The 27520-nt window shown below is 37.0% G+C and overlaps 1 protein-coding gene across 4 annotated transcripts; it reads right to left on the bottom strand.

The window, feature by feature from the left end:
- Positions 1-1234: 1234 nt before the first annotated feature.
- LOC132786924 (polypeptide N-acetylgalactosaminyltransferase 5) lies at positions 1235-27206 on the bottom strand. 4 transcript variants are annotated; one of them, XM_060793679.1, is made up of 11 exons: positions 27133-27206; positions 26411-26481; positions 8584-9441; positions 8173-8522; positions 7940-8106; positions 7563-7881; positions 7186-7363; positions 4598-4778; positions 3493-3632; positions 2370-2603; positions 1235-2302 (listed from the first exon to the last, which is right to left on the bottom strand). In XM_060793679.1, exons 3-11 carry the CDS (start codon positions 8761-8763, stop codon positions 2156-2158), a joined length of 1896 nt encoding a protein of 631 aa, XP_060649662.1. In that variant the 5' UTR covers positions 8764-9441; positions 26411-26481; positions 27133-27206; the 3' UTR covers positions 1235-2155. The 4 variants fall into 4 exon arrangements, with proteins under 4 accessions (XP_060649662.1, XP_060649651.1, XP_060649672.1 ...); XM_060793668.1 differs by lacking the exon at positions 4598-4778 and adding an exon at positions 6707-6887 and having other exon boundaries at positions 27133-27204; XM_060793689.1 differs by lacking the exons at positions 4598-4778; positions 27133-27206 and adding exons at positions 6707-6887; positions 26895-27059.
- Between the last annotated feature and the right edge of the window lie 314 nt (positions 27207-27520).

Genomic DNA, 27520 nt, shown 5'->3' with positions numbered 1-27520 from the left:
ATATCAAGTATCATTAATTTTCTGTTGACAGTTTCTTAGGTAATTTAATGTATCGAAGGATTCCATTACCTAATATTGAAATTTAAAAGATCTATGAAGGAGCATAATAGCTTCAACTAAATCTATGTGTCAAAAATCATAGATGATTTTAAGCATAATTCAGTTCTTAGTTATGTAGATTTGTAGTCCAAACTAGTAAGCTGCAATTTATCTCCACTAAGTGAACATCCAAGTTAGATTTCTCACTTTTTCAATTTCTTTCTTTTTTTATTTATAAAATTTAAAAAGTTTCTAATTAAACAAAAAAATACATCATCTTAAAACTTGCGGCATAGTTCAAACGCGTTGTGGTTGTATTTTTTAATATATTTGTTTTTCTTTTTTTTTTGTTTTGGGAGATTTCACAATCGAAAACAATTACAAATTATATTTAGCTAAACTAAATAGGAGATTTTGGTTGAGGGGATCGTGTTCCCCTTGATTCTCTATTAATGATTGAATGTTGTTGTTTACTTTATTATTTCAGTTGTCTTTGCTAATTTAATGCTAAAATTAAAATTGCACCGTCACCAGTTATAGTATATATGTATATCATCTCTATTACTATATATGTATATGTATATGGTTTTAAAAAATTAATTTAGCTAAAAAGTTTTACTTGGCTTTTACACGTGTTGTTGTTGTAGTTGATTAGTTTTTTTTTTTGTTTTTGTTTTAGGGACAACATTGAAGTCAGTTATTTAGTTGTATCAGGTTGCATTTTGATTAAATATTTGAAAAATATTTACACAACAGCAAATCGAGTAAAGTGGTTTCTTTTTGAGCACATACATTTAAATTTAGTTGCTTGTAATATTAAGAGAGCTGCTGCTGTTGTTGTTGGTGTTTTAGTTGTTGTTGTTGTTGAGGATTATGTGAACTACGCAAAACTTCCGACTAAGTCTAAACTCTAAATTCGAACTTAGAGAATTACTTAAGTGCTAAATGCAAATTTTTATAGTACAAGTTTTGCACACACACGCATTATTAACTCTTCTCATTCACACACATACACATATATATATCCGTTATGTATAAATAGTTATTTTAAATGTATAATTTTTATAGCTAATCCTCTCTCAATTTATATACAACACTTTTCGTTTACGTTTTAGTTTACTTTACTCATAAATATAGTTTTTGTTTTGTTTTCATTTTAATGCCTAGACTATGTATATATGTTTTTAGTTTTCAATTTCTTTTTTTTTTAGTTTTTACACTGTATTATGATATGCGTGCAATTGTTTTATTACGAATTTTGTAGAATGATTATGGTTTTCAAAGCAATTTTCATTTGTTTTCCATGTGATATGCAGCGCCCGTTTTTGTGGTCTCAACTCAACTCGAAATTTGGTACAAAGCGAAAAAGTTTTTTTTTTTTAAGAGGGGTAAATTTGCCAAAAGCAGCAAATTAAGCTTAAATATTAAATGTATAGAAAAAACACAACTCAATTTTGTATTAACTAAGGGAATGTGCTGGGTACAAGATACTCTTTCATATACATACATATCTCTATGAGGCATTTATCCTCATTGCAATTCAGAACACGCCTTTTCGCCGACATTTCGACACTCTCCTATGACACATGTTAGTTACAATTATAGTTGCTGTTTTATTTTTTTAGGGGGGTTTTGTTTTGTGTTCTTGTTGTTGCGAACAATGTCATTTAAATGCCAATTTATTGGTACTTGGTCGAGGCTAGGTAAATACATATATTACAATAATATATTCAATTGCAAAAGGATTTGCATAAAACTAAAAACACACACGCTCGCATATAACACATATATACATAGATATATGTGTATATTCACTCACTCAATTGGGAAGACATAGCGCACAACACACACTCACACATGCGCTCGCACACACAGAGATAAAGTTGGGATAACTATCTGCTTAGGCTAAACAACTTATATTGCATAAAGTGTAAACGAAAAATGCTTGAAAATCCTTGCTAATATAAATCAGCAGCTCCTTTTGCTTTCTCCTTTCTTTTAACATATACTGCTGGCAACTTAGTTAACAGTTTCAACACAAATTGGAAGTTCTCAGTTGTTAGTTTAGGTTGTAGATTGGTTTTTTGTTTGTTGGTTTGTAACTCCTTGGGGTCTGTTAGTGCGCCTGCCATTTGAACTTGGACTCCATGAGCCATTGTTGTCCCTTCGTGTAGTTGCAGGGCCTCAGCAGCGGTGTGCTTGCATCATCCCGCGTTGCACGCTGCAAACACTGCCCCGTATTCGTGTGGCGTATCCATTTCTCCTGCAACACAAAATGAATTCGATTAATCACTGATTGATTTATAGAATTTACAGTCACATGCACTTACCTCCGCATCGTAGACCCATTCCTGATTGCCGCCCATGTTGTGGCAGCGCACCATGTTGACGGGACCATTCGAGCTGGACGCATCGAGGCACAGATCATCGGACATGATCTGCTGACGCTTGGTGTATGCAAACACCTGATTGCCGCCAAGACCGTGGCAGTAGCTAATGCCAACCTTCTCATTGTACTTGCGACCCATGGTATCCAGGCAGGTTTCCGTTTCTGCATTGCGAATCTGCAGAAGACATAGTTTTCAAAGTTACGAGTTTATTCCTTAACTTCATAGGCAAGACATTACTGTTAAAGTTAGTTTACATTTTAATAATAAAAATTGAACACAAGTAAGAAAGCTACAGTCGAGTGTACTCGACTGTGAGATACCCGCTACCCATTTTGAATAAAAGAAATATATTTTACGGTATTTTTCTCAAAATATACCGAATATACTGCAAAAATACTAACAATATACCAAATGGTATATTTGGTATATCGATGTAATACCGCATTCAAAATATACCATAGACGGCACAATATACCTGATTGTCAACCAAAGCAAGTAAGAGCCCTAGTAAGTAGGCGTTTTTGCCCATACGAAAGTATTTCTTTAATAACTTCGACAATTTTTATCTGATCGTAATCAGGAATCATAACTACTATAGTAATTATTGTATATACCAAAATTCGCAACTCTAGCTTTAAAATTACGCTTGTTATTCGAATTTTATTGATTTGCGGGGGCGGAAGTGGGCGTGGCAAATTTTGAAACAAACTTAATCTGCGTGCAAACATAACAAATGCTGTCCAACAAAATTATAGCTCTACCTCTTATAGTTTCTGAGATCCAGTGTTTCATACAGACGGACGGACATGGCTAGATCGTCTCGGCTGTTGACGCTGATCAAGAATATATATACTTTATAGGGTCGGAGATGCCTCGCTCTACCTGTTACATACATTTCCTGCCGGCACAAATTATAATACCCTTCACCCTATGGGTACCAGGTATAAATATGTTTTTCTGAATTGAATTTTTAATTGAAAAATAGCTACAAAAAAAAGCTTTGAAATAAAATGTAAACTTAGATTTTTTTTAAAAGTTAGATTAAAATAAAAAGACAACTTACCTCGCCCAGATAATAATAGTCTAGTGGCATTAAGCTCTCGGGATAGACGTTCTCCAGATACCAGCGGAAGCTTTTGCACTTGAGACGATCGCGCAGATTCTTACGATCGCTAACATCACCAGCGGAAGCTTTGCGAGCACCTAAACAAATCGAAGAACCACAAGAAAAAGGGGAGAGAAAAGATATATAATTGAGTAAGTTTTATGGAATGATTGCTTAATGCAAACATCTATGTTAGTGTGTGTGTAAGTGTATTGGAGCTACATTGGTGTCCGTTAAAAGCAATATACAGCAATATATATATAGAGTGAGGTTAGGTCAGCAATAAGGATGTGCATAGCTGTCAAATTTATTTTAATAAGTAGCATAATATACATGGATATAAACATAGATATAATACAAACACATTCAAAGCATGCAGAGGTGGAGGAGCATTCATATCGCTGAGGTGCTACAAGTCGAAAACAATTGGGAACAGCATTACAGGGTATTCAACTCATAGAGAAACCCACAAAACTAAGAAATACGTGTGTGGCGGGACATAAAACAGGCGTCTTGGTGAATTTCGGGACAAAAACAATAAGAATAAGAAGAAAAAGGAACTTGAATCGATAAGAAAGAAACGGGCAAAGACACAAGAGAAAGAAGAGCTGAAAAAAAAGAACAATTGCAAAAACAAATATACAGGGTGAGAGAATTATTGTTGTTGGTTGGGGTTGCGGTTGGGTGATTGATTGATTGATTGGGTGGTTGGTTGGTGGGTTCATTGTTTGGCCATGCCGTAAATCATATTTATGTATATAAGTATATATTCGACTGATCATTCGATATCTTAAATAAAGAATATAATATGTGTAGAGTATTACAAGACAGACAATTGCAAAATGCAGAGCGTGCTGCTTGCTCGATATATATATACGAAACAGATAACTATATTATAGAGTGAGAGAGAGACAGAGGCAAAGACAAAGACATATAAAGACAGAGGCAAGTGAGTGAGATAAAATTATATAGAGAGAGAATTAAAGTGAAGAAGCATTCGAAAGTATTTTGTTTTCTTGTTTTTGTATTCATGTTTTTGTTTGTTGTTGTTTGATTTGTTAACCTGGATAAAAACTGTAGTAGAACTCTTTCCAGTCGTCCAGCCAAACCTCAACCAGACGCGCATTATTGTGATTCACAATCTCCGTGGTGCCGCCTGGGAAGGTATACGGCGTTGACTTGCGAAAGACATGACCGACTCGGGAGCAGGGCGCTATCTCGAGGACACCGCCACACATCCACACCTGGATGGGGGTGGGGGAAGCGACGAGTGCGGTATTTCATTGATTCATTGATTGATTGATTGATTGGTTAAATGCGAAGTCAGAGGTCAGTTCAAAGTAATCGAGCAATGTTTAGTAGTGGGCGAGAAAGTGGGAGAGAAAGATGGTACACATATACATATTTTGTATCAACAGATATCCTATTTTTATCAAATCATAAATGCATAGATAGCCAAGCGCAAACGGGGCAAGTTCCCTTTACTTAAAGTTGATTAACTTAAAATGAATTACTTGACTAAGGACTTACAGGGAAAACGAACCCTAACAGCTGACATGGGCAGAACAATTTATGGCTTCATCGGACCTGTTCACACTTGAATCGCCAATTACGAGAACGAGTGAAAGCAACGAATAGTTGCAGAGGTAACGAGTCATTGAAGCTCTTATAAATAACGAATGGGTAACAAGCAGTATTAGGAATAGTTATAAAGAATTTGCAGAGTAGAGCAAATAACAAGTGCAGACTCGTTGATTTCTAGCCAGAATTACTTGTAACGAGTAACATTAAAGAATCACTCGTTTAATTCGTTGTTATTGCCGCACAGTGCTTGACGAAAGACAGGTCATCGATCTTGCCACAACGAGAGGCGCTTCAAAATACGTATATATAGAGATGTAACGAGTAATAATACCACGAACAAAAATATTAGTAACAACTTAAGCGAATTAAACTAAATACTAAAATTAATTACCAATTAGTGTATTTGATTAACAACAAAGTACTTAAATCAAAATGGAAATCGTAAATAAAAAAATAAAGCAACGAGAGTAAAGTACGAGTACGTTTTATGTACGTTAAGTATAGCTTAAGTTCAATGTTAAGGTTTCAATACAACTGTTATATTTACTCGCATATACGTTTTACAAGTGTGTTATATACTCGTTAATATAACGCTTTTAAGGGTTCAATGTGTTGTTATACTGTTGTTTGTTTTATATTGTATGTGGTTATTGTTGGTTAGTCTCATTAGAAATGAGCATGAGCACAAAATTCAAGAACATTTAGAAAGAGTTTTGTTAAAAACAATCAAAGAGCACACTAAATAAGTTAAATATATTTGCTGAAAACATATGCCAGTGTTATACGATAGCAGTGGCATTAGTTTTCGAATTGTTATCACTGTTATACATTATATATAGTTATACAGTTACATATACGAGTATGTACGTATTATTTGTGTTAACTAGTTGGTATTACGAGTAGATTAAGATTCATTTTAATATAGAATCAACTATATATAGATATAGGTATCGAAAACTTGATGCTGGTTTTAGTTATGCTCAAAACAAAGTCAATTCTTGTTTTTGTGGCAGTTGCTGTTTGTGATTGTTGTGTTAGTGTTTTAGTGGTCCTTTTGTTGGGCTTTGTAACTGTAATGCACTTGCAGTGGATTCTGATTTATGAGATATTAAAATACGGGAAATTAAAGTTTAATACCGATTTACGAGATATTAAAAACCAGAAAAACTGTTCTAATAACAAATTTGAATTTACATTTTCAAGAATTTCTTTGTTTATCGTGACTGTCAAATTAGGAATTCTAAATAAATTTCAGCAGAATCTTCATCCAACCTACTGCAAACGCATTTATATCTTCGGTCAACCGAAGTTAAGTGCAATTCATTGTCTTTTGTTATAATTTTTGTTATTTTTTAGTAGCGTGTGAAAGCCAATTACAATCAAAAAAATTCGGTATAATTAAAGAGTTAGATGCACGTTATAAGTATAAGTACAAAGTTGTATTAGAGGCAATTGTTTATGTGTTTTTATGTAGTTGTTGTTTTGTGATTTGTTTTTCATATTATTATAATTAATACTGTAGTAGTTTTTAGGTCTGTATTTTTTTTGGTTTTGTGGTATTGTTTGGTTTTGTTGTATATTTGCGAACCTGTGCTCATTGCATAATAGAAATCACGCCACTCGTCCAGCCAAACCTCGGCCACCCGCGCCGCATTATGCAGCACAATTTTGGCCACGCCGCCCGGGAAGGTGTACGGCGATTTGTCGCGGAAAACGTGGCCCACATGCGAGCAGGGTATAATTTCTAAAATGCCTCCGCATTGCCATATCTGAGAATTGTCATGGATTTCATTTCATTTGGTTTGTTTTTGTTTGTGTTGGTTGTTTTTTTTTTTTGTGATTAGAAAATATTAAATTATTTTTTCGTCTTTTTTTTCTTTTAATAATAACAACAAAAAAGATGGAAAAATAACGTTGTAACTTAAATAAAGAGAAATGATAAATAATAAATATCAATATCAATATATATTTAGAATAGGCAACACTTTTGTTTGCGGCTTGGCTTTTGGTTGCTGTAAGAACGAATAGAAAAACCAAAGAGGCGAATATGAAATGAGTTTGTCTTACTCTAAACGACATCTCCAGATTCTCGCCGCCCCAAATGTCCATGCCCTCGTCGTAGGAGCCAATCTCATAGAAGTAATCCTTATCAATCGAGAACAATCCTCCAGCCATTGTTGGTGTTCTTAGCGGCGCAGTTCTATCATTGTTTCTCCGCGCCATCTCACGCTGGGGCACACGATACCTGAAAATTTCGAATGTATTAATAAAGATTGGATTAAAAGATGTTAAATTAAAAGATAATTGATTTGCAAGCATCACAATTTTATAGCTCCGACTTTTGTTTTTTTGGATTTGCAGTGAGTCACAGCTTAATTCAATCAATACTTCATTTAAATTTGAAAAGATGTGGACAGTCAGGTAGACAAAAGCATTGAACTCACCATCTGAAGTTGAGCTTCCAGTTGAAGCCACCCCACGTGGAGTCCGAAGCGGTAATGTATTCGAATGTCTCATCCGAGATGACATCAATGATGGGACACACAACTGTGCGACGATTCTGAACAATGCGCGCCAGCAGCGGCTCCAGCCAGCCCTCGGTGCACTCACAATGGGCGTCCAGGAAGGTGATGACCTCACCGGTCACATGTTCGGCGCCAAGCAGACGAGCACGTATCAGGCCAGAACGCTTCTCGGTGCGCAGCACGAATGTGCGAACTGGCAGTTGAGCCACATAATCCTCCAGCTGTTTGCCCAGGAAATCTGCAGCAAGTGCAAAGGTGTTAGTTGAATTCTATTAAAGTGGTCATCGAGAACTCACCTCTTTCGCTGGCATCGTCGACGAGGATGATCTCCTTGAGCAGGGAGCGTGGCGAACGATTAATGACACTCCACACGGTGCGCAGCAGCGTCGTCCATGCCTCGTTATGGAAGACTATCACAATGGAGGTGGTGGGCAGCTTTGAGGGATAATGTTTGTGACGGCAGCTAAAATTTGAAAAAAGAATTAATTAGTTCGACACTTTAAAAGGAATTATATGCCAATGTACTTACTTATCGTGCCGCACATCAGTGAGCGAGCGATTCAATGAGATCATATCACTGGCCAGTAGATTAAATTGATTCTCCTTGAACTTCTCCTTCATGAGATCCTTCATGTCGGCGGGTATTTTGACGGGTTTCCCCATCTCGCCCGGTTTACCCTTCGCTTCGCGTACTGTGGGCGCTTGGAACCATTTCTTGAGCAAGATGCTGCGATATGTCATCGAGATGCCGCCCGAAGCAAAGCCCTGGCCCATGATGGGTGCAACGCCAGCGCTATCACCATCCAGAGATTTTTCTGTATTGATTTCATTGTCATCCACCAGCTGGTTATCATCGACCAAACGCTCAGCATTGGGCAACTGCAAGATATTCAGAATTCTTAATGTGTGAAAGATATTTGTACAAATAATTCAATCTTACCTCCACATCGTATTCGCCGGCTCGTTTACAGCGCCAGCCATCCTTGCCTATGCAGTCCGAGTAGTGAGCAATGAGCACAAAGTCAAAGATCACCCAGACCAAAGATGTGAGCAGCACAATGCGACAGGTGTTGGAGCGCATGCGTCCCCGCATTTTGCGTGTGAATGTTTGAAATGACATGTTTCCCTTTTTTTTAGTATTTGTTTACTTAGGTTGCGTGTGACAAATTTGATTTGTAACTGTCAGTCAGCTGGTAGAGCAATCAGCTTTTGTCCGTCTACGAAATTGTGTGAGAATGTTGGTGCTGCTAAAAATGTAAACTGCTCTTGGCTATGTTAAGTTGCGAGCATTCTGTTAAGGTGTGCGACGATATGTTAATATTATTTGCTGGTTTGTTTGTTGAGTTGTTGTTGCCCTATGGTAAAATGTATAACTTTTCTTATCAGACTTATCGTTAGACACGCGTCGGCTCACTTCTCTTTCTCTTGACTTCAAGCGTGAATCGTTATTAATTAGTTTGCTGCTGCTGTTGTTGTTGGTTTTTTGTTGTTGTTATTACTACTGTTATGGTTGGTTGGCACATATGTGGAGCAGTCGCTCTCTCTGTCTCTGTCTCATACGATGTTGTTGCTCAACTAGTTGCCCTTCTTGCTGCTGCTGTTGTTGTTGCTGATGGTGTTGTTGGTGGTGCCGCATCCTCTCACTGCTGTTGTTGGCTGATCCATTGAGACGACGTCCAATTCGAGTGTCGCCTCGGCCAGCTCATGCCTCAACCAGTTTTGCGCCGCTTGCCTCTCTACTTGATTTTCCCTTTCAGTTCCACGCACCACAGCAAAAAGACCTTGAGATATTATTCAACTGCAAAGAAAGCAAAAAAAATCAACAAAATTAATCATAATGAAATAAAAGAGCCACCACTACTATTATGTAAATATGAAAGTTATTTTTGGGGTTTCTGAGGAAATCAAATCTTGGAGCCGTGACTTGTAATTGTTTTCAACTCTTTCACACCTTTAATGATTTTAAATTTGATGGATTGCGGCTGACTGACAGCGTAATATCTGATGTTTGTTTGTTTCTTTGCTGCTGGTGTCTGGTTGTGTATGCAAATAACAATAAATTCCATAAAAGAAAAAACATTCAATACCTTTTTTCTTTGCTGGCTGTCTGCCTGTTGTCTCACCGCACAATCCTCGTTATGCTGTCAAAACAATTCTGCACACAAAAATGCAAAAGCAGTTGACGGAAAAGGAATCCACAGCACAGCACACTCGACAAAAGCATGAGAGGGACCCAAATACCATTGACAAAGGTCATAGTCACAGCACTCCTAAAAATGCCACAGACAACAAGACTATAGCCGAAAAACCGGCAACGAAACGAGATGTCAGCGCTGCTGCTGCTGCTGCTGCATCGAAAATATCATGAGAAAATGTTGGACAGTGAAAGGAGCTCGACTGGCCGCATACCCTACCCTTTTGGTAGGGTACTTCAAAACTCAAGTGCTTATTAGGCAACTTGACATTTAAAGAGAACAGTGACATGAAAAGCTCTCTTGGCAAAAGTCAATCAAGCTGACAAGAGAGATGCACACTCATCTTGCTTAAGCTCGTTAAGGTGACAAGCGGCGCAAAAATACAAATGAGTTTTGTGAACCGAATGGACCCGTTTAAAGCTCACTCTACTCCGTGGGGTATAACAAAAAGCGCAACAACTCTTAACGGTATTTTTTGCCATGCTTTTTTCTTTTTCTCTTTTTTTTGTTTTGCACAGAAAAACATGCATTTGAATCATTCATAAGGCATGCGACGACTGCCAAAGCTTCTCCTAGACAGACCCCAGAGCATGATAGAAGAGGACAGAGAGGGAGAGCAATTGATGGAGGTAGAGAGAGCGGCAAAGCGCATTCAAAACCAGTTTTCCATAACATGATGCACTCGCACACTCTCACCACCATACACATACACATACACAAGCACACAGAAGTTGAGAGCTCGTTGAGATGACTGGCTGCTGGCTGTCTGTGAAGAGCGGCGAAAGGGAGACGACGGCCACTGTTAAAATATGCAATTGCATGTGCGGAACCGAAAAGAGGCTAAAAATGAAGTGGCAAATGACAGGCGAGAGAGCGAAAGAGCAAGACAGCACACACACAAACACTGTGCAGTGTAGTGTGCCCTTCAGCGTGGGCAGCAGGGCGGCGACTCGTCAATAATGCATACCATATACAATATCACAAGATACAAAACGAGTTTCCAGTTGATGCGATTGAGTTGTACGCACGCACACACACACTTACATACAATTATTATTGCAAAAGCTTTTTGTTTAATGCGTTAAAGGCAATGGCAATGGGACAACGCGAACGTTAACGTTACGGGCAAAAAGTGCACATTTTTAATTGATACATTATGCAGGAAGTCCTTTGCGCAATGATTTTAATTATTCAAAAAAGAATAATGCATAATTAAAACCAACACTTTTTCAGATTCATTGCCCAAAATATAATCAATTTCAACTGTCATTTTCAGACTTTAATTATGCAAATAAACGTTACTGTAATGTAATTACAGTCTTATTATGTCCAGAGATATCAAATATAAATAATGCCGTTATAATAGCCAAATAGCTATACAGCTAATCCATCATTGCATAATCCTTTGAATAGCCCCCAATTATGACCGAAACTGAAATTGTGATTGTATTTATGTTGACGCTTTGAAGGTTAACGCTACGTTGGTCACAATACCTAAATAATTTCAGGTATGTGGGCAACAAATGTTCAGTTCTACAAATCATATTAAAAAAAAACTTTAGGAAAATAAAATGCGTACAAAAACGCAGTTCAGTTAGTTCAGTTAGTTGCAATATTTATTGTATGAACTGTATTATAGTATTATACTACAAAACATAATAATGATAAGCTTCAATGAAAAGTTGAAATTTCCGTTATTATAATCTATGTAATCTCTTATCACATGATCTGCATGACCTCTTAATCGCTTGACCACACATTTACAAGCACCTAAGTTTTGTTGTCAATTCTCATGAGCTTTTCTGTGCGCCTCATGCTTCAGTCTAAAGTTAAGTCACCGTCAAGGCCTCCAAATTTGAGTTTAAACAGCTGACGTATTGCGGTGTTAAGGCTGCCAAGGCACTCTATCGAATTGGCAATTCGACAGCAGTTTATAAAATCGTTAGCCCAAAAATCGAATTCAACATAATCATGACAAAGCATGATCCGATTTAAAGTAAGCAACTTGGAGTTTAGTTTAGCCTTCACAGCTGCGACCTCTGAATCTATATTTCTACTTTTAGCTTTAAGACTTCCACAACAGAACTCCTGCTTATGAAGCTGCTCTTGATTCTGGTACGCTCCACTGAAGACACTGCATAGTGAGAAGTGATGGGGGATCAGCTACACAAATACCAGGTCATCAGTTGCTGATAGTGCTAAGGCATCAATGGATGCCTTGGAAAAAGCTAGATAAGAACCCACAGAAAATTTTAATATTTTCTACGACCCACTCCAGTTAGCTATTGAAGTCTTGTGACAAAATTTATTGTTTTTTGAAACACACAACAATGAATTATGAAAATACTTCTATTCTAGGAAATAGAAATATTACATAGTGTCGTTAACAGAATTCAGAATCATTTTAGAACTATCACATTTCTAAATTAAAATCAGAATATAAAATGGTTCCACTGTTCGCCTCCTCAACCGCTAATTGCAAGAATTAACAGCTGTTACAGCTAATGGACTGCTAACGATCTTGTGATCTGTGTAGCAGAGTCATCAAGCGGCGTTCTTCTTCTGCACGTAATCAGTGTAACGAGATAATTGAATTTGCACTATTAGCGACAACAATATTAATAAAATAGACACATTACCAGCACTTAATTATAATTCAATTCAAGGCAATTGAAGCAAAGCATAACAATCACTCAACTCATAGACTCCTCTATCAGCAATGATGCCGGTTAAAATTGGAAAGAACAGCACAGAAAAAAAAACACTCAATGTTAACAGTAGACGATTGTAAAGCCCAACACAGAGCATTAGAGTAAAAGAGAAAGAGAGAGCGAGGGCAAACGTACGACTCCAGCAATAACAATTGATGAGTTATAAATGTATGTTTGTGTGTGTGTGTGCATGTGTATGAGAATGTGGGTGACGCTGACGGCGCCGCCTGTGAACTAGTGTTCTGATTTGTTTTTATCGTGGTTTCTCCCTCTCACTTTGGTCTGTGTGTGTGTGTGTGTTCGCTGGATAAGCTTTAGTCAAGGTTTCGGCTATGCAGCAGTGCGCGTAAATTTGATTTTGTATTTTAATTAAAAGTCGCACAGTCGAGGCGCCCGAGCAATGTTTCGAAAAGTTGTCAAAGTGTCATAAATTGAAACGACGCTCACTTAACAGCGTTCCCTCACTCACTCACACACACACTAGCTCGCTCTCTTTCTGTTTATGCAGCCAGCAAAGCGGAAGCAAAATTTTTATAAGAGCAGCAACGCGGCAGCGACTGTTGCTGGAGCTGTTTATTGCCACTGATAAGCGTGACATGGCAGGCAGCTTGTGCGTGTGTAAGCGAGAGTTGTCGGCACTTGAAGCACACAGAACACTTTAGCACGCTTGTTGAGTGCACCGCACTTTAGGCAACCGCCTCTCTACCTCCCACGCCAGCAATTAATTTGATGAAAATCTATGTCAAATTTCACGTGAAAAAAAGCGCCGGTTCAGATAACATAAATGTTCCCCGTTCGACAAAGCTTTGAAGCTCTGCGAGCGCAATTCATTAATGAATTGGCGCGAGTTGGCAAAGGTCGTGGCAGCAACAACATAAAGGCAAAAAGCAATGAGTATAATGGGGGTACACAGCAATAACAATTGCAAATGAAACTGTAACAGAAATTGCAATTAAGAAACGGCAAAACAAAAGCACAGCGAAACTCAATTTAAAAAAAAATACAAAAACAAATCGCAAGCAATTAAATGCAATTAATAAAATTGTCAAATTGTGCAATTAAAAACAGACACTACCACGTTAATAGACATCGGTTGAGATGTTTGTTTCCCATGCGCATTTAACATTGCGCTGTTAAATATGCATGGCAGAACTATGTAAACGAGTGATCAGCTGTTATATTAACAGAAATGAAATAGCTGTGAATGCAATTGTAATCTAAATGCAGCCCACATCTCATTTCTAGCTGTAAAAATCCCACACAGCCAGACAATGGCATCCACATACACATAAATTCATCATTCAAAGGCCCCAGTGCGCTTCGAAAATAAATCACTTGCTGTTAAGTCGAGCGCAAATACATTTTGTATAATTAAGCACGCGCATTTGGCGCACACTCGAAACTCGCACACACACACAACACTCCAAATCCGGCATAAAAACAGAGCATCAACAAGAACAACAATAACAAAAGTCCCACAAAATTTCGCATAAACATGCGCCGCATGAGAGTGAGCAAGAGAGTGTGAGCGTGTGTGATTGTGTGTGTGTGTAACCCGTCGCTGTTACCCGTGATTGAAATGACGCAGCAGAAGCTGAAGCAGAAGCTGATGCACGCAGGCCCTGCACTTGCCCCGCCTTGCCTTGTCTGCCTGACGCTTTAATGATCCGTGATGGCCGCCAAACAGAGAGTCGCGACCTGGTTCGCTACTCGCCGTTTGAGGGAGCCACTTGAGAGGCGCGTAATTTATATTGCACACAAATAAAATTTATTTCAGTTACATGTTGGCATGCACAGCCGCCGGCACTGATACAAATTAGTCTGCTATAAATACGCGACACACACATGTTCACATATACATATGTACATACCCTTACAATTACACACTCAAGATACAATCCGCAATCGGACAGCGAGTCAAAGTCATAAACACACACAAACGACGCGAGCCGGCAAAAGGGTTAATGAACTACGCGACGTCGCAACGATGCTCAAAAGAAACAATTTCTACTAATCAAATGTTAATTTGCCAACCGGCTTCGCCTTATCGTATTTTGATTAACTGTACACCTTTAAACCAGATTGAGTAGACAGACTGTCGAAGCTTTCAATCGAAGCGATCAGCTGTGCGATATCTAAATTTATATGACAAACTATTCAAGGTGAAAGAGTGACTAATCTGTAAATTAAATCAAGAAGTTTACAAGTTTTTGAAGCTATTTAAACTAACTTCTTTAAACAACAATTATGTTTGATTTTATAAAAACCACTCAAAATACAATTTCAGCTACTTGCAACTAGAAAAATAGCATTCCTCTTAAACGTTTTTAGGTGTCATCTTATAAATAAATTTATTTCCGCTAATTTGCATTATAATTCAGGAAGATTATATAATTTAAGAAACATTTTCTAAGCAAATATTGATGTAAATATTAAATTCTGGCTATTATTCCGATGACACATTAGTTTCAGATAAAAATTAAACAATCCTCAATCAAAGCCGTATTTAATTAAAGAGGTTTTATTCTAAGAGTTGTTTAAAAGGTTGAAGATTAAATTTAAATATGCAATAAGTTTAAAGTTTTACTACATTTGCGAGTGTCAAAAACAAACAAGTTCTTGTGCACTTCACTTATTGCTGATGTCAGCCAAAAGTACACAAAGAAAACTATACTATTTGAAGTATAGTATTTGCAATATAAATATAACTTGTTAAATAGACACCAATAAACTGAAACTGACACGTCAAACTAAACATAGTAGAGAAAAACCTGCACAAATAGAGTCAACAACATACAAATAAAAGTATGTGAACATTATGTATTTCCAAAGCTATCCAAAGTCGTCAATCCCTAAACAGCTGTTCAAACAATTCTCATTCTTATCAATATAAAAGGTAATTTTTCAGCTGGCTTAGTTGTAAGTTGCTCGGTTAGCAAAGCCCAAAGCCCCAACCCTAAGAAAAGCTAAGGGCATCAACGGAACATTATTAACAATTTATATAAAGCCTACTATGGAAGAGGCAACTGGGGATTTCTGATTAATATCCAGCCGAGAGAGAAATCCGGCAAAAGCGAGACACGAAATTAAAGAAAAATGGGCACAGAAAATGTGCAAAGAAATGTGAGAAATGCGACGAATTGTGCGCGATTGACAAGTAGGCAATCTCCTTCCCTTCCCTTTATTTATGTGGCCAGTAAAGAAAGCTGTCGTCATCATCATTATCATGCGAATCCCATCAGTTATTCCGAGAGCGTTACTTGTCTCCCAGCAGCTCATAAAGCGAGTGCTGCACTAGAATCTTTCGTTTGAGGCAAAAGTTAAAAACAAAGCACGATGAAAGTAAGTTCATCAAATCGAATATTAAATACGCTATAAAATTTAAGACTACGTTTTCTCTTAAAAAGAGAACTAATGTTATATTTAAGGAGTTACAAGAAGAATTACAATAGATTTCGCATATATAATTCTAACAGATCACTCCATAGTTATACCCTCTAAAAGTAGAGCATAAGCATACAAATTCAGAAATCAACGTCTCTTAATTCCATCCATATGTCTTGACAAATTGCAAATACCATCTGCAAAAGGTATATAAATTATAATATATAATCTTTTTACAGATCTCTTAGCAGCACAGTTTTACCCTCTAAAAATAGAGCATTAAGCATAGGAATTCAGAAATCAACTTCTCTTAATTCCATCCATATGCCTTGACAAATTGCAAATACCATCTGCAAAGAGTATATAAAAATTGCATGACACGCATTTTAATTAAAATCAAATAGAGACTCCAACAAACGTGTGGGATGGGGCATAGTCTGCGCTAATTCCAACAATTTGTATGGTAAGTTGCACGAGTTTCCCCATTTCTGATTCCAAAAAAACATAAAAAAAAAGTACAAAGAGAAAGAGAGAAAAAATAGAATAGCAAAAAACCAAAAAAAAACCTTGGGGAGCTGCCCCATAATGCCCAACGGAGCAACCCGAGTTGTGTGTTGATTCGGATTGTGATTCGGGTTCGAGTTTGAGTTCGAGTTCGAGTTCGAGGGTTTCTATGCGGTTAAATGTACCAGATGAGCGCGCCCCCTTGGGTGGGTTTTGGGGCGTGGCAGGCAGTGCGGTTAGAAAGCAGAAATATGCTAAGCGGCAACCGTTTGCATAGCAATTGCCCATTGCTCATTGCCAGTGTGCAGACAGTTAGTTGGACAGTGTACACAAAAAGTTGCCCAGTTTTCGGCAGTTGTAAACTTTCTGCTCAAATGGTAAACAATTCGCAAATGGAGCATGCTAACAGATACTCTATAAAAGAAATGTTCTGGGAAAATTTTAATTAAATTTAAGCCTCAACCTAATGGTATCATATCAAATATCCATATCAATTAATTATCAACGAATCAAACTAAAAGCAAGAACATCATTAAATTTCAAAGTGTTATCCAAAGCAATCGATAGTAATAAAGTTTTACTATAAATTATACATTTTAGCACAAGCACTTAATTAGCTAAAAAAGACGCCGAAAGCCCTCATATAATTATTTTATCGCGTTGTAATTTCAGGTTACGACCCATTCTTTTAGCTTTTTAACAAGACGCGTTCCTTTCTCTCGGATCACTTCTTGGCATTGATGTGAACTGGACAAATTGAAGACACCCTTTAGTGTCGGTCGGTAAGTACAAAAATGACACAAAATACGCAAAGGAAAAGTTTTTTTTTTTTTGAGGTTTGACATTTGGTCCAAGGCCCTTTAATGTAATGTAGCCCATCAACGAACGGTGGCTCGCCACGACTCGACTCAACTCGACCCGCATCATTAACTTTTTTCCATGCGCTCATTACAAGAGCAACGTAGAGTCAACAATGCTAGAGGTTTATGCCATGTCAGCAAATTGTGTTTACAAAAAACTGGAATTCAAATCATCAAAAGAAATCGCAAGCAGAAGAAATTTAAACGGAAGTTTACAGAATTTTGAGAAAAACATTGGATTGAAGGTCTAACAATATTTTAGATGGAACCACTCTTAATTACTATTGTGGAAGAAGAAAATATGATGCCATACCAATTTCTTCGATTGTCTATAAATAACTTTATTTATCATGAATTTTTATCATCAAACTCTACTTCATTAAAAGTTCTGTATCTATCTAACAATCTCTTTTTGTACATTGTACTCATCATGAATTTCAATTTAGCAGCGCACTTTGGCACTTTCACAAAAGAAATTTGATTAAATTTTTGATTTTTCTTTTTGTGAATTTTATCATTAAGAACATCACAGTTGAAAGTTTGCAGAACAGCGAACAGTTGAAGCTGCGAATGTTCGTAATGTTATTAGCCATAAAGCGCTTATCACGTTAAAGCCATTTAGTGAGCTGCCAAGTTGTCATCGGGCGTTTATCACAGTAACGTGCACGCATGAACATTAACAGCTGTTGACATCATTCGCTTGTCTTGCGGTTTTCACAAGCAAAACCCCAAAATACTTGTCATCTCTCTTTATGCTCGCTCTTCCTATCGCCCTCCCATCCGTCTCAACTCCCTTTGCTCACTATCTCTCTTTCTTTTCTGCTTCTCTTTTATTTTCTTTGACTGTAGGGGCCATTAAAATGTTATTTCCTTATTATTGCCCTTAGCCTTAATCGCCTTCGTCGACATCAGCAGCAGCAACGGCAGCAACAATAGCAACAACGGCAACAAACAGCAGCCAATGGGGAGCACTTATATAGCAGGCTCAACATGTGAATGACTGACTGACTGACGCACTGATTGACTCAATGACGGACATACAGATGGACGGACGGACAGACGGACGGACGTAGTGTGACAATACAATGAGAGTGTGTGCTGTGGAGCCCAAGTTGTCTGCGTGCCAGCGACAATGGCCACACATTTCTATGGCATGAATTTCTGAGACACGCCACGTAATCTTCAGACTTGCGTTGAGTATGTGGCGCCACATACACGCACTCGAACACACACACACACACACACACAGTCATAAACATGAACACCTCCTCACCACAAAAAGCCACCCTCTCACAATGTATGTGTACCCTATCGCAAGGGGTTTAAAGGTATGATAAGATGATGAGAATCGAAAATGTAAAAGTACAAGTAATTATCATATATATTTCTTGAAAATTGGTTATTAAATTTTCATGTAATATTTTAAGAAATTATCATATATATTTCTTGAAAATTGGTTATTACATTTTCAAGTAATATTTCAAGTAATAAATTGGTTATTAAATTCTCAAGAAATATATATGACAATTGGTTGTTAAATTTTCAAGAAATATATTTGATAATTACTTGTATTTTTACTAAACTTAAGAGTTCACAGTTTCCTTTGTAAGGATAAATTACTAACGTAAATTTTCAATACTATAATAATAGTAATAATATTTTTTCAAACAAAATATGCATGAATTAATAAAATATATAAATCTTATTTCAAATCTCAGATTTAAAGATATTTACCTAATTTGAATTCTGATTCCATCATTTTTAAATTTAAAAAAATCAAATAAATCTTTATTAACGGGTATTTTGCAGTCGTGTCTCACTTGCCAGCTGCTTTTTGTGCTTGTGTTATAGTATAGCAAAACTGCAAACAAGAAATATTTGTAGCTGCGTCACGTCTATTATGATTATGTTTATATTAAAGCAACAACAGCAGCCTCAGCCTCAGCTCTTGTATTCGTATGTATGCAAATTTTGCTTGAGTTGCCAGTTTCCAGTTAAAATCGATAAGAGATTTAAGTAGAGTACGCCCCCCGTTGGCCCGTCTTTCGACTGTTGTTAAGTTAGTGCCATATGCTAGCCGGGGGCGTCATTGCAAAAACATTGAACTAATTAAGAAGTTGCGTAACTTTGGCCCGCCCCCTCAAAGGGGCACAAGGGGCATGGCCACTGAAGAGACCTTCGACTGGCCATTGGCAAACTTGGCAATTAGTTTAAGTGCAGTCAAGCATATTACACAGACGTACCTCAAACACTATTCTCGTCTGTGGCCTCTTATCAGCAAAGACGACAATCAATTTAAGATATGCACGAACAACAAAAACCTAGACATAGACATCAACATCAACTACGACATCGTTTGTGTCTCTCTCTCTCTCTGGATCTGACCTGGACCACGTTTGGCACCTGAACGTGGTTAGTTTGCTGTTTATTTGCTTTTATTATTTTTCAATAGTTGAGTGCAAATATATGTTAAGCAAATACTTCAACTACAATTGATGTCAAACCATCTGTGAACACTCTAGTTATGCTTCCCATGCACTCAACACGTGGGTTGTACATTAAGTAATGAATACAAATTGAGAACAAAATCAATCTAAAAGCAATTTGGCAAAGAAATCATTTGATTTGTTTGTGATGTAAATGGTACACTTGGGATTTGCAATCATATTATTGCTTTATTGTTAAGAAATTTTATAGAAAAATCTATTGCAATCATTCTACTTCATTATTTGCTTTAAGTCTTAAAAATTATCGATATCAACGATATTTTAAAAGTAACTCTAATATTCTCTATGATATTTATAATACTTTCAGCTTTGGATTTGCAATCATATCATTGCTTTATTGTTAAGAGCAGAATATCGCTTTCATCGCTGTTACCTAATGATATTTTATAGAAAAATCTAGAATTCTTCATTATTTTTTTTAAGTCTTAAAAATTATCGATATATAAAAAGTAATTCCTTCATTCTCTATGATATTTGTTATACTTTCAGCGATATTTCATTATTTTCTTAGTCTTTTAAAAATTAACGATATTTTAAAATAATATTTATGTTATAATACTTTCAGCTTGGGATTTGCAATCATATTAATGCTTTATTGTTAAGATCAAAATATCGCTTATATCGCTGTTACTTAATGATATTTTATAGAAAATTATATTGCAATCATTCTACTTTAATATTTTCTTAAAGTCTTAAAAATTGACGATATTTAAAAAGTAATCCCATCATTCTCTATGATATTTGTTATACTTTCAGCAATACTTCATTATTTTCTTAGTCTTTTAAAATTAACGATATTTTAAAATAATATTTATGTTATAATACTTTCAGCTTGGGATTTGCAATCATATTAATGCTTTATTGTAAAGATCAAAATATCGTTTAGATCGCTTAATGATATTTTATAGGAAAAATCTATGGTAATTCTAGAGCAATCATTCTACTATACTCCTTTTTTAAGCATTTTAAGAATTAACGCGATTTAAAAAGTAATTTCTACACTTTCTATGATATTTGTACAACTTTCAGAGTTACTATTTTTTGCTTGAAGACTTATACGAGCACAGACTAGAAAGAGAAATACTGATTAAAAATAAATAACACAAATCGTGCAGAGTGTGATTGATGTGTTCAAAGTAATCATGTTTACATTGGAAGAATGTGTCAACATTTTATTGTTATTTAAAGCATTCATTCCTCCTCATTTATTCCATAGTCTTATAAAAATGTTTAAGAAAAATCTATTTTAGTTTCAAAACATTTATTCCTCCTCATTTATTCCATAGTCTTTAAAAATTAGCGAGATTTTCAAAGTAATTCCTTCATTCTCTAAGATATTTCCACTAATTTCAGCGATACTATTTTTTGCTTGAAGCTCTTGTCGTAGACGGAGTTTAGAAGTGGAAATACTGATTAAAAATAAATAACACAAATCGTGCAGAGTGTGATTGATGTGTTCAAAGTAATCATGTTTACCTTGGAAGAATGTTTCTACACTTTAGTGTAGTGTATCTTTGAGCACGGAAATGCCTGCAACCTAATTAAAGACATGTTCTTATCTATCGCTTGTAGTCTAGCGACAAAGTTGTGACTGCAACTAATTACTTAATGAGCAACCCTCGTGGTGTTGTCGTTGATAGTTTTCAACATATTTTTTCCGCTTGTTAGTTGCGTGGCAGGCGAGTTTCATGCGCTAATAGTTGCCAGCCAGCCCAGCGCAAACAAACAGTTGATCAACATTTATGGGGTCGCTATTGTTGTTTTATAGTTAATGCTGTTATTGTTGTTGTTATTCTTGTTGTTGCTGCTGCTGCAACTTTGAAGCTGACGCAGCCTTGGCAAAAATGCTGCGCTTGCTGTGCCGCGTTGCTGCGTTGGCGTTGACTCCGCCGACGACGCTGTTGCAGCTCCAGGGCTTTGTCAAGTACGACGCCGAATGGCCCTGGATCTAGTTTTGGGGGCGTTGTTGCAAGAGGGAACGACGGCGACGACGCAGCAGCGCATGGCTCATAAATTTCTTGCTGCTTTGCAATATGAAATATTTGCAGCATAATTGAATTAAGTTGCGTCTGTCTGTGTCTCTGTGTGTGTCTCTCGTTCTCTTTGTGTGTGTGTGTGTTTTTGTTTATTTTGTGTGCACTGCACTGTTAATTTTTAATTTATGCTCATAAATAAGCAAGCAATTTTCATTAGACAGCATTTGAAAGATGGCAAAAAGCACAACCAAAAGTCAAAAGAAAACGACGAATATGCTTTATGAATGCAAAGAAAGCGCACACACACACACACACAGACACACAAAAAGGTCGAAAATTTCTATGCCCTTGTACATTAACAAATACACACTCACAACACTTATTCAGAATATCTTTGCATTCGTAATTACATTTTCAGCTACTACATAGAGATTATAAAAGTAGAATTAAAGTGCTGTCAGCTATGGAAATGTTAAGTTAACATAAATCCATGGATAACTATGTTAATGTTAAATGCTATGTTAATCTGCATGTTATATTAGCTGAAAATTAACAATAAACACGCTGTTAACATGACTTTAAGTGTCAAATGACACTCGGGTCTTCATAACTCAACCGGGTTTTTATTTCCATCCAAGATACAACTTTCTGCAACCACAAAAACTTAAAGTCGAGCAACGACAGCTGTCCAAAAGAAAGTATTATGTGGTTATAAAAACAATTTCTTTTTGAATGTGTGTTAAGTTTACTTTTCACTATCCGACTTGTTATAAATTTACAGCACTTTAAACTATTGTATTATTGAAGCCGATTAAATGCTTATTTAAATGGACAAAACTAATCAATATGTTTAGCTTGTGTCCAACTATCATGAAAAAAATATGCAAATTTGCATAATCAACTATTCAGATCGTTTAAAAATATGCTGTTAGGTGTCGGATTATTCATGCATGAAAATAATTAAATTCACAAAGCGATTTGATAAGCGTGATTTAATGAATGAACTAGTTTTTTTATTAGTTATTATTATGTGGGTCATTTTAATGTAGTTAAATGAACAATTTCTAAGCTTCACAAATAGAACAAGAGCAAACAGTGTATTTAATCATAGGCATTTGATACTTTTTTCTTTTTATTTGTGGAATTTACTATTGCTTCGACTTAGAGAGCTACTTGTTTTTGTCCGGTTGTAAAACGTTAAACTCTAAAAATAGACAACTGCAAGAGCTTAAAACGTCAAGTTTATAAGAAGAACATGAACACGAGCTTCCACGAGCTGATCATAAAAAAGAAAGAAAGTGGGCGGCCCATACACACACACACACACACATGGAATAGGCATCGGGGCAGAACGGGGAGAAGAAGGTTGCGCATGACACGGTAAGTGAAGTTCTCAAGTCACAAAGTGGCTGCTAAAATGCTGCGTAATCATTTTCGGAAGCTTTCAAGTAACTCGAGAACTGCCGACAAGATGCAAAGGGGTGAAGTGTCGAAGGGGGCGAAGTGGGAAACAGAGAACGAGAGCAAATTGAGTAAAAGCTGTGCAAATACTCATAGGCGGCTACGTCAGCTGTAGATGAAGCTATGCGTGTGAGTGTGAGTAAAGTAGTGCAAGAGTGTGTGAATGTGTGTGTGTGTGTGGTAGACATTCCAAACAGTAAACGAAGGGGGGAAGCATACAAAAAAAAACAACTAGAAGTAGCAAGCAATAGCTTAAACGAAATAAGGCCAATGATGCTTGTAATTGTAGCCAGCAGAGTAGACGTCAACTTGACAACGATGATGTTGTTGATGTTGTAGTTGTTGCGGGCGTGCAGTTAAAGGCCTTGCACTCTTTGGTGTGTAAGCGAGATAGAGAGCATCACACGCAAAAGCACAAATCAACACAAAGCTGAAGAAGAAAAAAATCTCACACACACAAAGCAGCATGCAATGGGCAAGCTTTGCAAGTGATTAACGTTACATATGTGTGTGTGTCCGTGTGTGTGAGAGAAGAGATCCGCCGCCGGCTGATGATGAAGGCCCCCTTGGAAGTCAATAAACAAACAACAAGAACTGCTGCACAAAGAAAGACAGAGATGGGAAGATGCAGCAAATGCTGCCTTCAAAGCGAAGAGAAAAAAAGAACAGAAAAGCTTTAATTACAAGTGAAAGACTGGAAGATATCCTATGTAATACAAAGCTTAGTTTATCGTTAATAATTATATTATTGAAATAATATGTATATGATATATTCGCAACACATTTTTATCGCATCTATAACGTTTGTGGTAATCATAAAGCAAATTCCATTTGGCATATTGTGAAGACTAGATATGAATATGAATCATTGGGTCTATTGTTCTTTGGAAGCAAAATAAAGCAGCTTATATAGCCAACATATTTTATCTACATTGTTCTTGGAATTATTTTTCGTAATGCAGCTGGCAATTTTAGCAAATTTTTTCTCTGCAGTGGCTGCAGGAATATATTAATGTAATTAAAAATGTAATTTATGACCAGCTGTATTCGTTATCAAAAAAAGCCAGAACTCGGTTAAAAATCAGTTCTCATTGCAAAAATTGCCATATAATATTTGCAGGACCTCAATATGTTATTCATTTGCAAGAATTTCAAATTTATTTGCACCGTAGCATTAACTTTTGATAGAGTGACAAATATTTAATCCCTCAAAAGCTGTCCTATGATGACTTAATTCTCTTTCCTGTTGTGGACTTTTATGATGACATCTTTTCAACAGCAGCAGCAGCAGAAACTCTTGACAGGCTACTAAAATCTCTTCTTGCACATTTATATAGCATAGGATAGGGAACAAACAACCACAGCAATGGCAACAGCAACAACAGCGGCAACAGCAACGACAACCGCATGTCGCACTGTGGGGAAATCTAGACAGCAGCATCCAGAGTTGTTTAGTTGTTCAGTTGTTCATTTGCTCTTTGGGCTTGTTAGTCGTTTTTGCTGTTAATCTTGTTGCAAGTTGTTCTTGTTGTAGTTGTAGTTGTTGCAGGTGTCTTATGTGTTCGAGTGTGGTTGTATTTCTAGTTTTAGTGCCTGACTCCGGGGGAATAGCGCGCTTTTGATGGCTTTCTCTCAAACAACTTTGGACATTGCAACAACAATCTGGGCATATTAAAAGCGGCTAGTTATCTGTTTGTGGTCAGTGGCATGGCCCACTTTTATAGCTTCATTTGGCCACCAACAACAGCAGCAAAAGCAGCAGCAGCAGCATCATCCAGCAGTGGCAGCCACAGAAACGATGTACATCAGCCGGCGCTTAGGCAATTAAGCACTTCACCCCAGCCAAGTACACTCAGCAAAAAAAGTCATATAGGCAGGCAATATTAAAAATACGACAATTTCTTATTGCATGTTTGCTATGCAAAAATCAGTCAGTATGAAGCCAGCAGTAGACTTCTCAATGTTACCACATGTGATTAAATCAAATGAAAATTTTGTTAAATCAAACGGAAATATTGATAAGGCTGCTTCTGCTTCTGCCATTTCTTTTGCTTTCACTCTCGTGTAATGGGATTTTAGGATAACTTGACTGGAAAAAAACAATAGCACAACGGGTGGTTAGCTTTGGAAGCTCCCACAACGCAGACAGTTGCTCAAAGCTAAGATGAAATAATCGAAGCGATATAATGAAAAAAGGTTGAGAATTTATTAAAAACAACATGAGTTTTTCTATGCCATATTTTGAACGATATCCGAAATGCATTTACAAATAAGAATTGTTAACTTTTCCTCTGAAAAAGATTTCTGGAAAGAATTTATTCTTTTAGTGCCTAGATAATTCGTTTATCTGCTGTGTTTACAATCTGGAGTCTAGCCGGAAATAAGAAATCATTTCTTTTGTATGAACAAAATTTAGTTAAAATTTATTGCTTTGAGGTTTGAACCTTCATTATAATTGTGTGAGGTGAAGTGTGCTGTTTTATAGCAAGCGGCTTTTGCTTATCATTGCTTCGTTTGCTTCGCTATGCACTTCCATTAAGAACATTAGCTGACATTTCAAAAGAAAGTTGCTTTTTTTTTGCTGAGTGTAGAGAGCAGCGATAAAGCCTAATGCAATCACATCGTTACCTTTTTGCCCCCCTCTTGACCAAGTGAAGAGGGATGAGCACTTAACATTAATTACAGCGAAAAGGCAACCTTAATGCACTTTTGGTTCCACTGTGCGCGGAGCATTCGTTCGCTCGTGCAGTTGATAAAAAGTAAAATGAAGCACAACAACAACTACTACTGACGAAAAAAAAAAGCACACATTTGCAAAGTCCCCCTGGCGGACGATAGCAGAAGTAGCGGCAGCAAATGAGTGCATAGAGCAGAGCAGATAAAAGAAAACCTGCGACAAGTAAAACACACACACAAACACATAGACGAAAAGCCAACAAAAAGCGGAATTGCAACTGCTGCTGGCTGCAGAGGCTGAATTATAGATGAGCAAGAAGAAGAAAGTGTGGTGTTGATGGAATGGGGGGAATGCGGGTCGAGCAACGGAACCGGTTTAATTGAGCGACGGCCTCCAATAAGAATCAAGTTCAATTCCAATTCACAACATTAAAAAACACACACTAAATAACAACAATAAGATTTGAAGTGTGCAATTTTCTTGTTCACTTACCTTAGACTTTGTGCAGTCGGCGTCTCAGCTGGCGTCGTTTTATGTTAGCAGCAGAGCAGTGTTAAATATGCCTGCGAAATGCAAAAAGGAAACAATCGTTGAATTTGGGAGAATGGGGCAACAGAGGTAAAGGCATAGGCCGGGATTAATTCGAGCGCCGCGTTCCACACACACACACACACACACAACACTCGCAAAATGTGGGCGACCCGGTTTATTTACACGTTGTATTTTATACGAAGACGAGAACCGCGCCTGCTGCTGCTTCCTCTTCCTCTGCTGCCGCACTTTCTACAACTACAACAAACACAATGTAGCTTATCGTAGGTATCAAGTGCCTGCGCACACACACTTGCACGCACGCACACACACACTCACACTTTTACGCACGCACAATACAAGAATTTCTAATAGCATCGAGTGTGTGGTGCGTTTTTTTAATTATAATAATTAAAGCATAATGCACAAAGCGCAATTTACTAACATTTTCATTGCATTAACCAACACTCAATTTTTCACAAATTATGTACATTTTTTTTATAAACAAAACACTCCGGCACTAAAAAATTACATCTGCTTATTTTAATGGTTGTCTGTTATTATTGCTTTACTGCGTGTGTATGCCTATTGATTATAGTATAGTGTATTTATTGTATGCAGCCGTTATTGTTTTATCACGAAAAGAGTTGAGCAAACGCTTAATTTGTTGTAAAAATACATACGAAAACAGACCACGCCACGCGTCCGCACAGTTTGTTGAGTCGAAAAAGAATGAGTGAAAAAAAGTGCAGAGCTATCGATATATCGATAATCAGTTTTGCGTTGACTATTCGGATGAAAACATTGCTCTTAGCAACATGTTGCTTGGCATGTTGCACTACACTAGCAACTACGCTTGCACACCGTATCGTTCAGCGTGGGTGCGAGCGAAACAGAACGAATACGAGATAATGTTGCTCATTTCATGCAAATGTGTCGATACATATGTGGCTACACATGGAGAATGTTGGGCTACACTTAGTGATGTTATGAATAAACCTGTTTTCGATGTTTTTATTTTATAGTCATCGATAGATGACTTGTTTTGATGTATTTTTTTGAATGGATTGG

The sequence above is a fragment of the Drosophila nasuta genome, chromosome 2L (assembly GCF_023558535.2).
Source record: "Drosophila nasuta strain 15112-1781.00 chromosome 2L, ASM2355853v1, whole genome shotgun sequence".
NCBI classification, from domain to species: domain Eukaryota; kingdom Metazoa; phylum Arthropoda; class Insecta; order Diptera; family Drosophilidae; genus Drosophila; species Drosophila nasuta.
The sequence above is the reverse complement of the archived record's forward strand: the minus strand, read 5'-3'. Positions and strand labels throughout refer to the sequence as shown.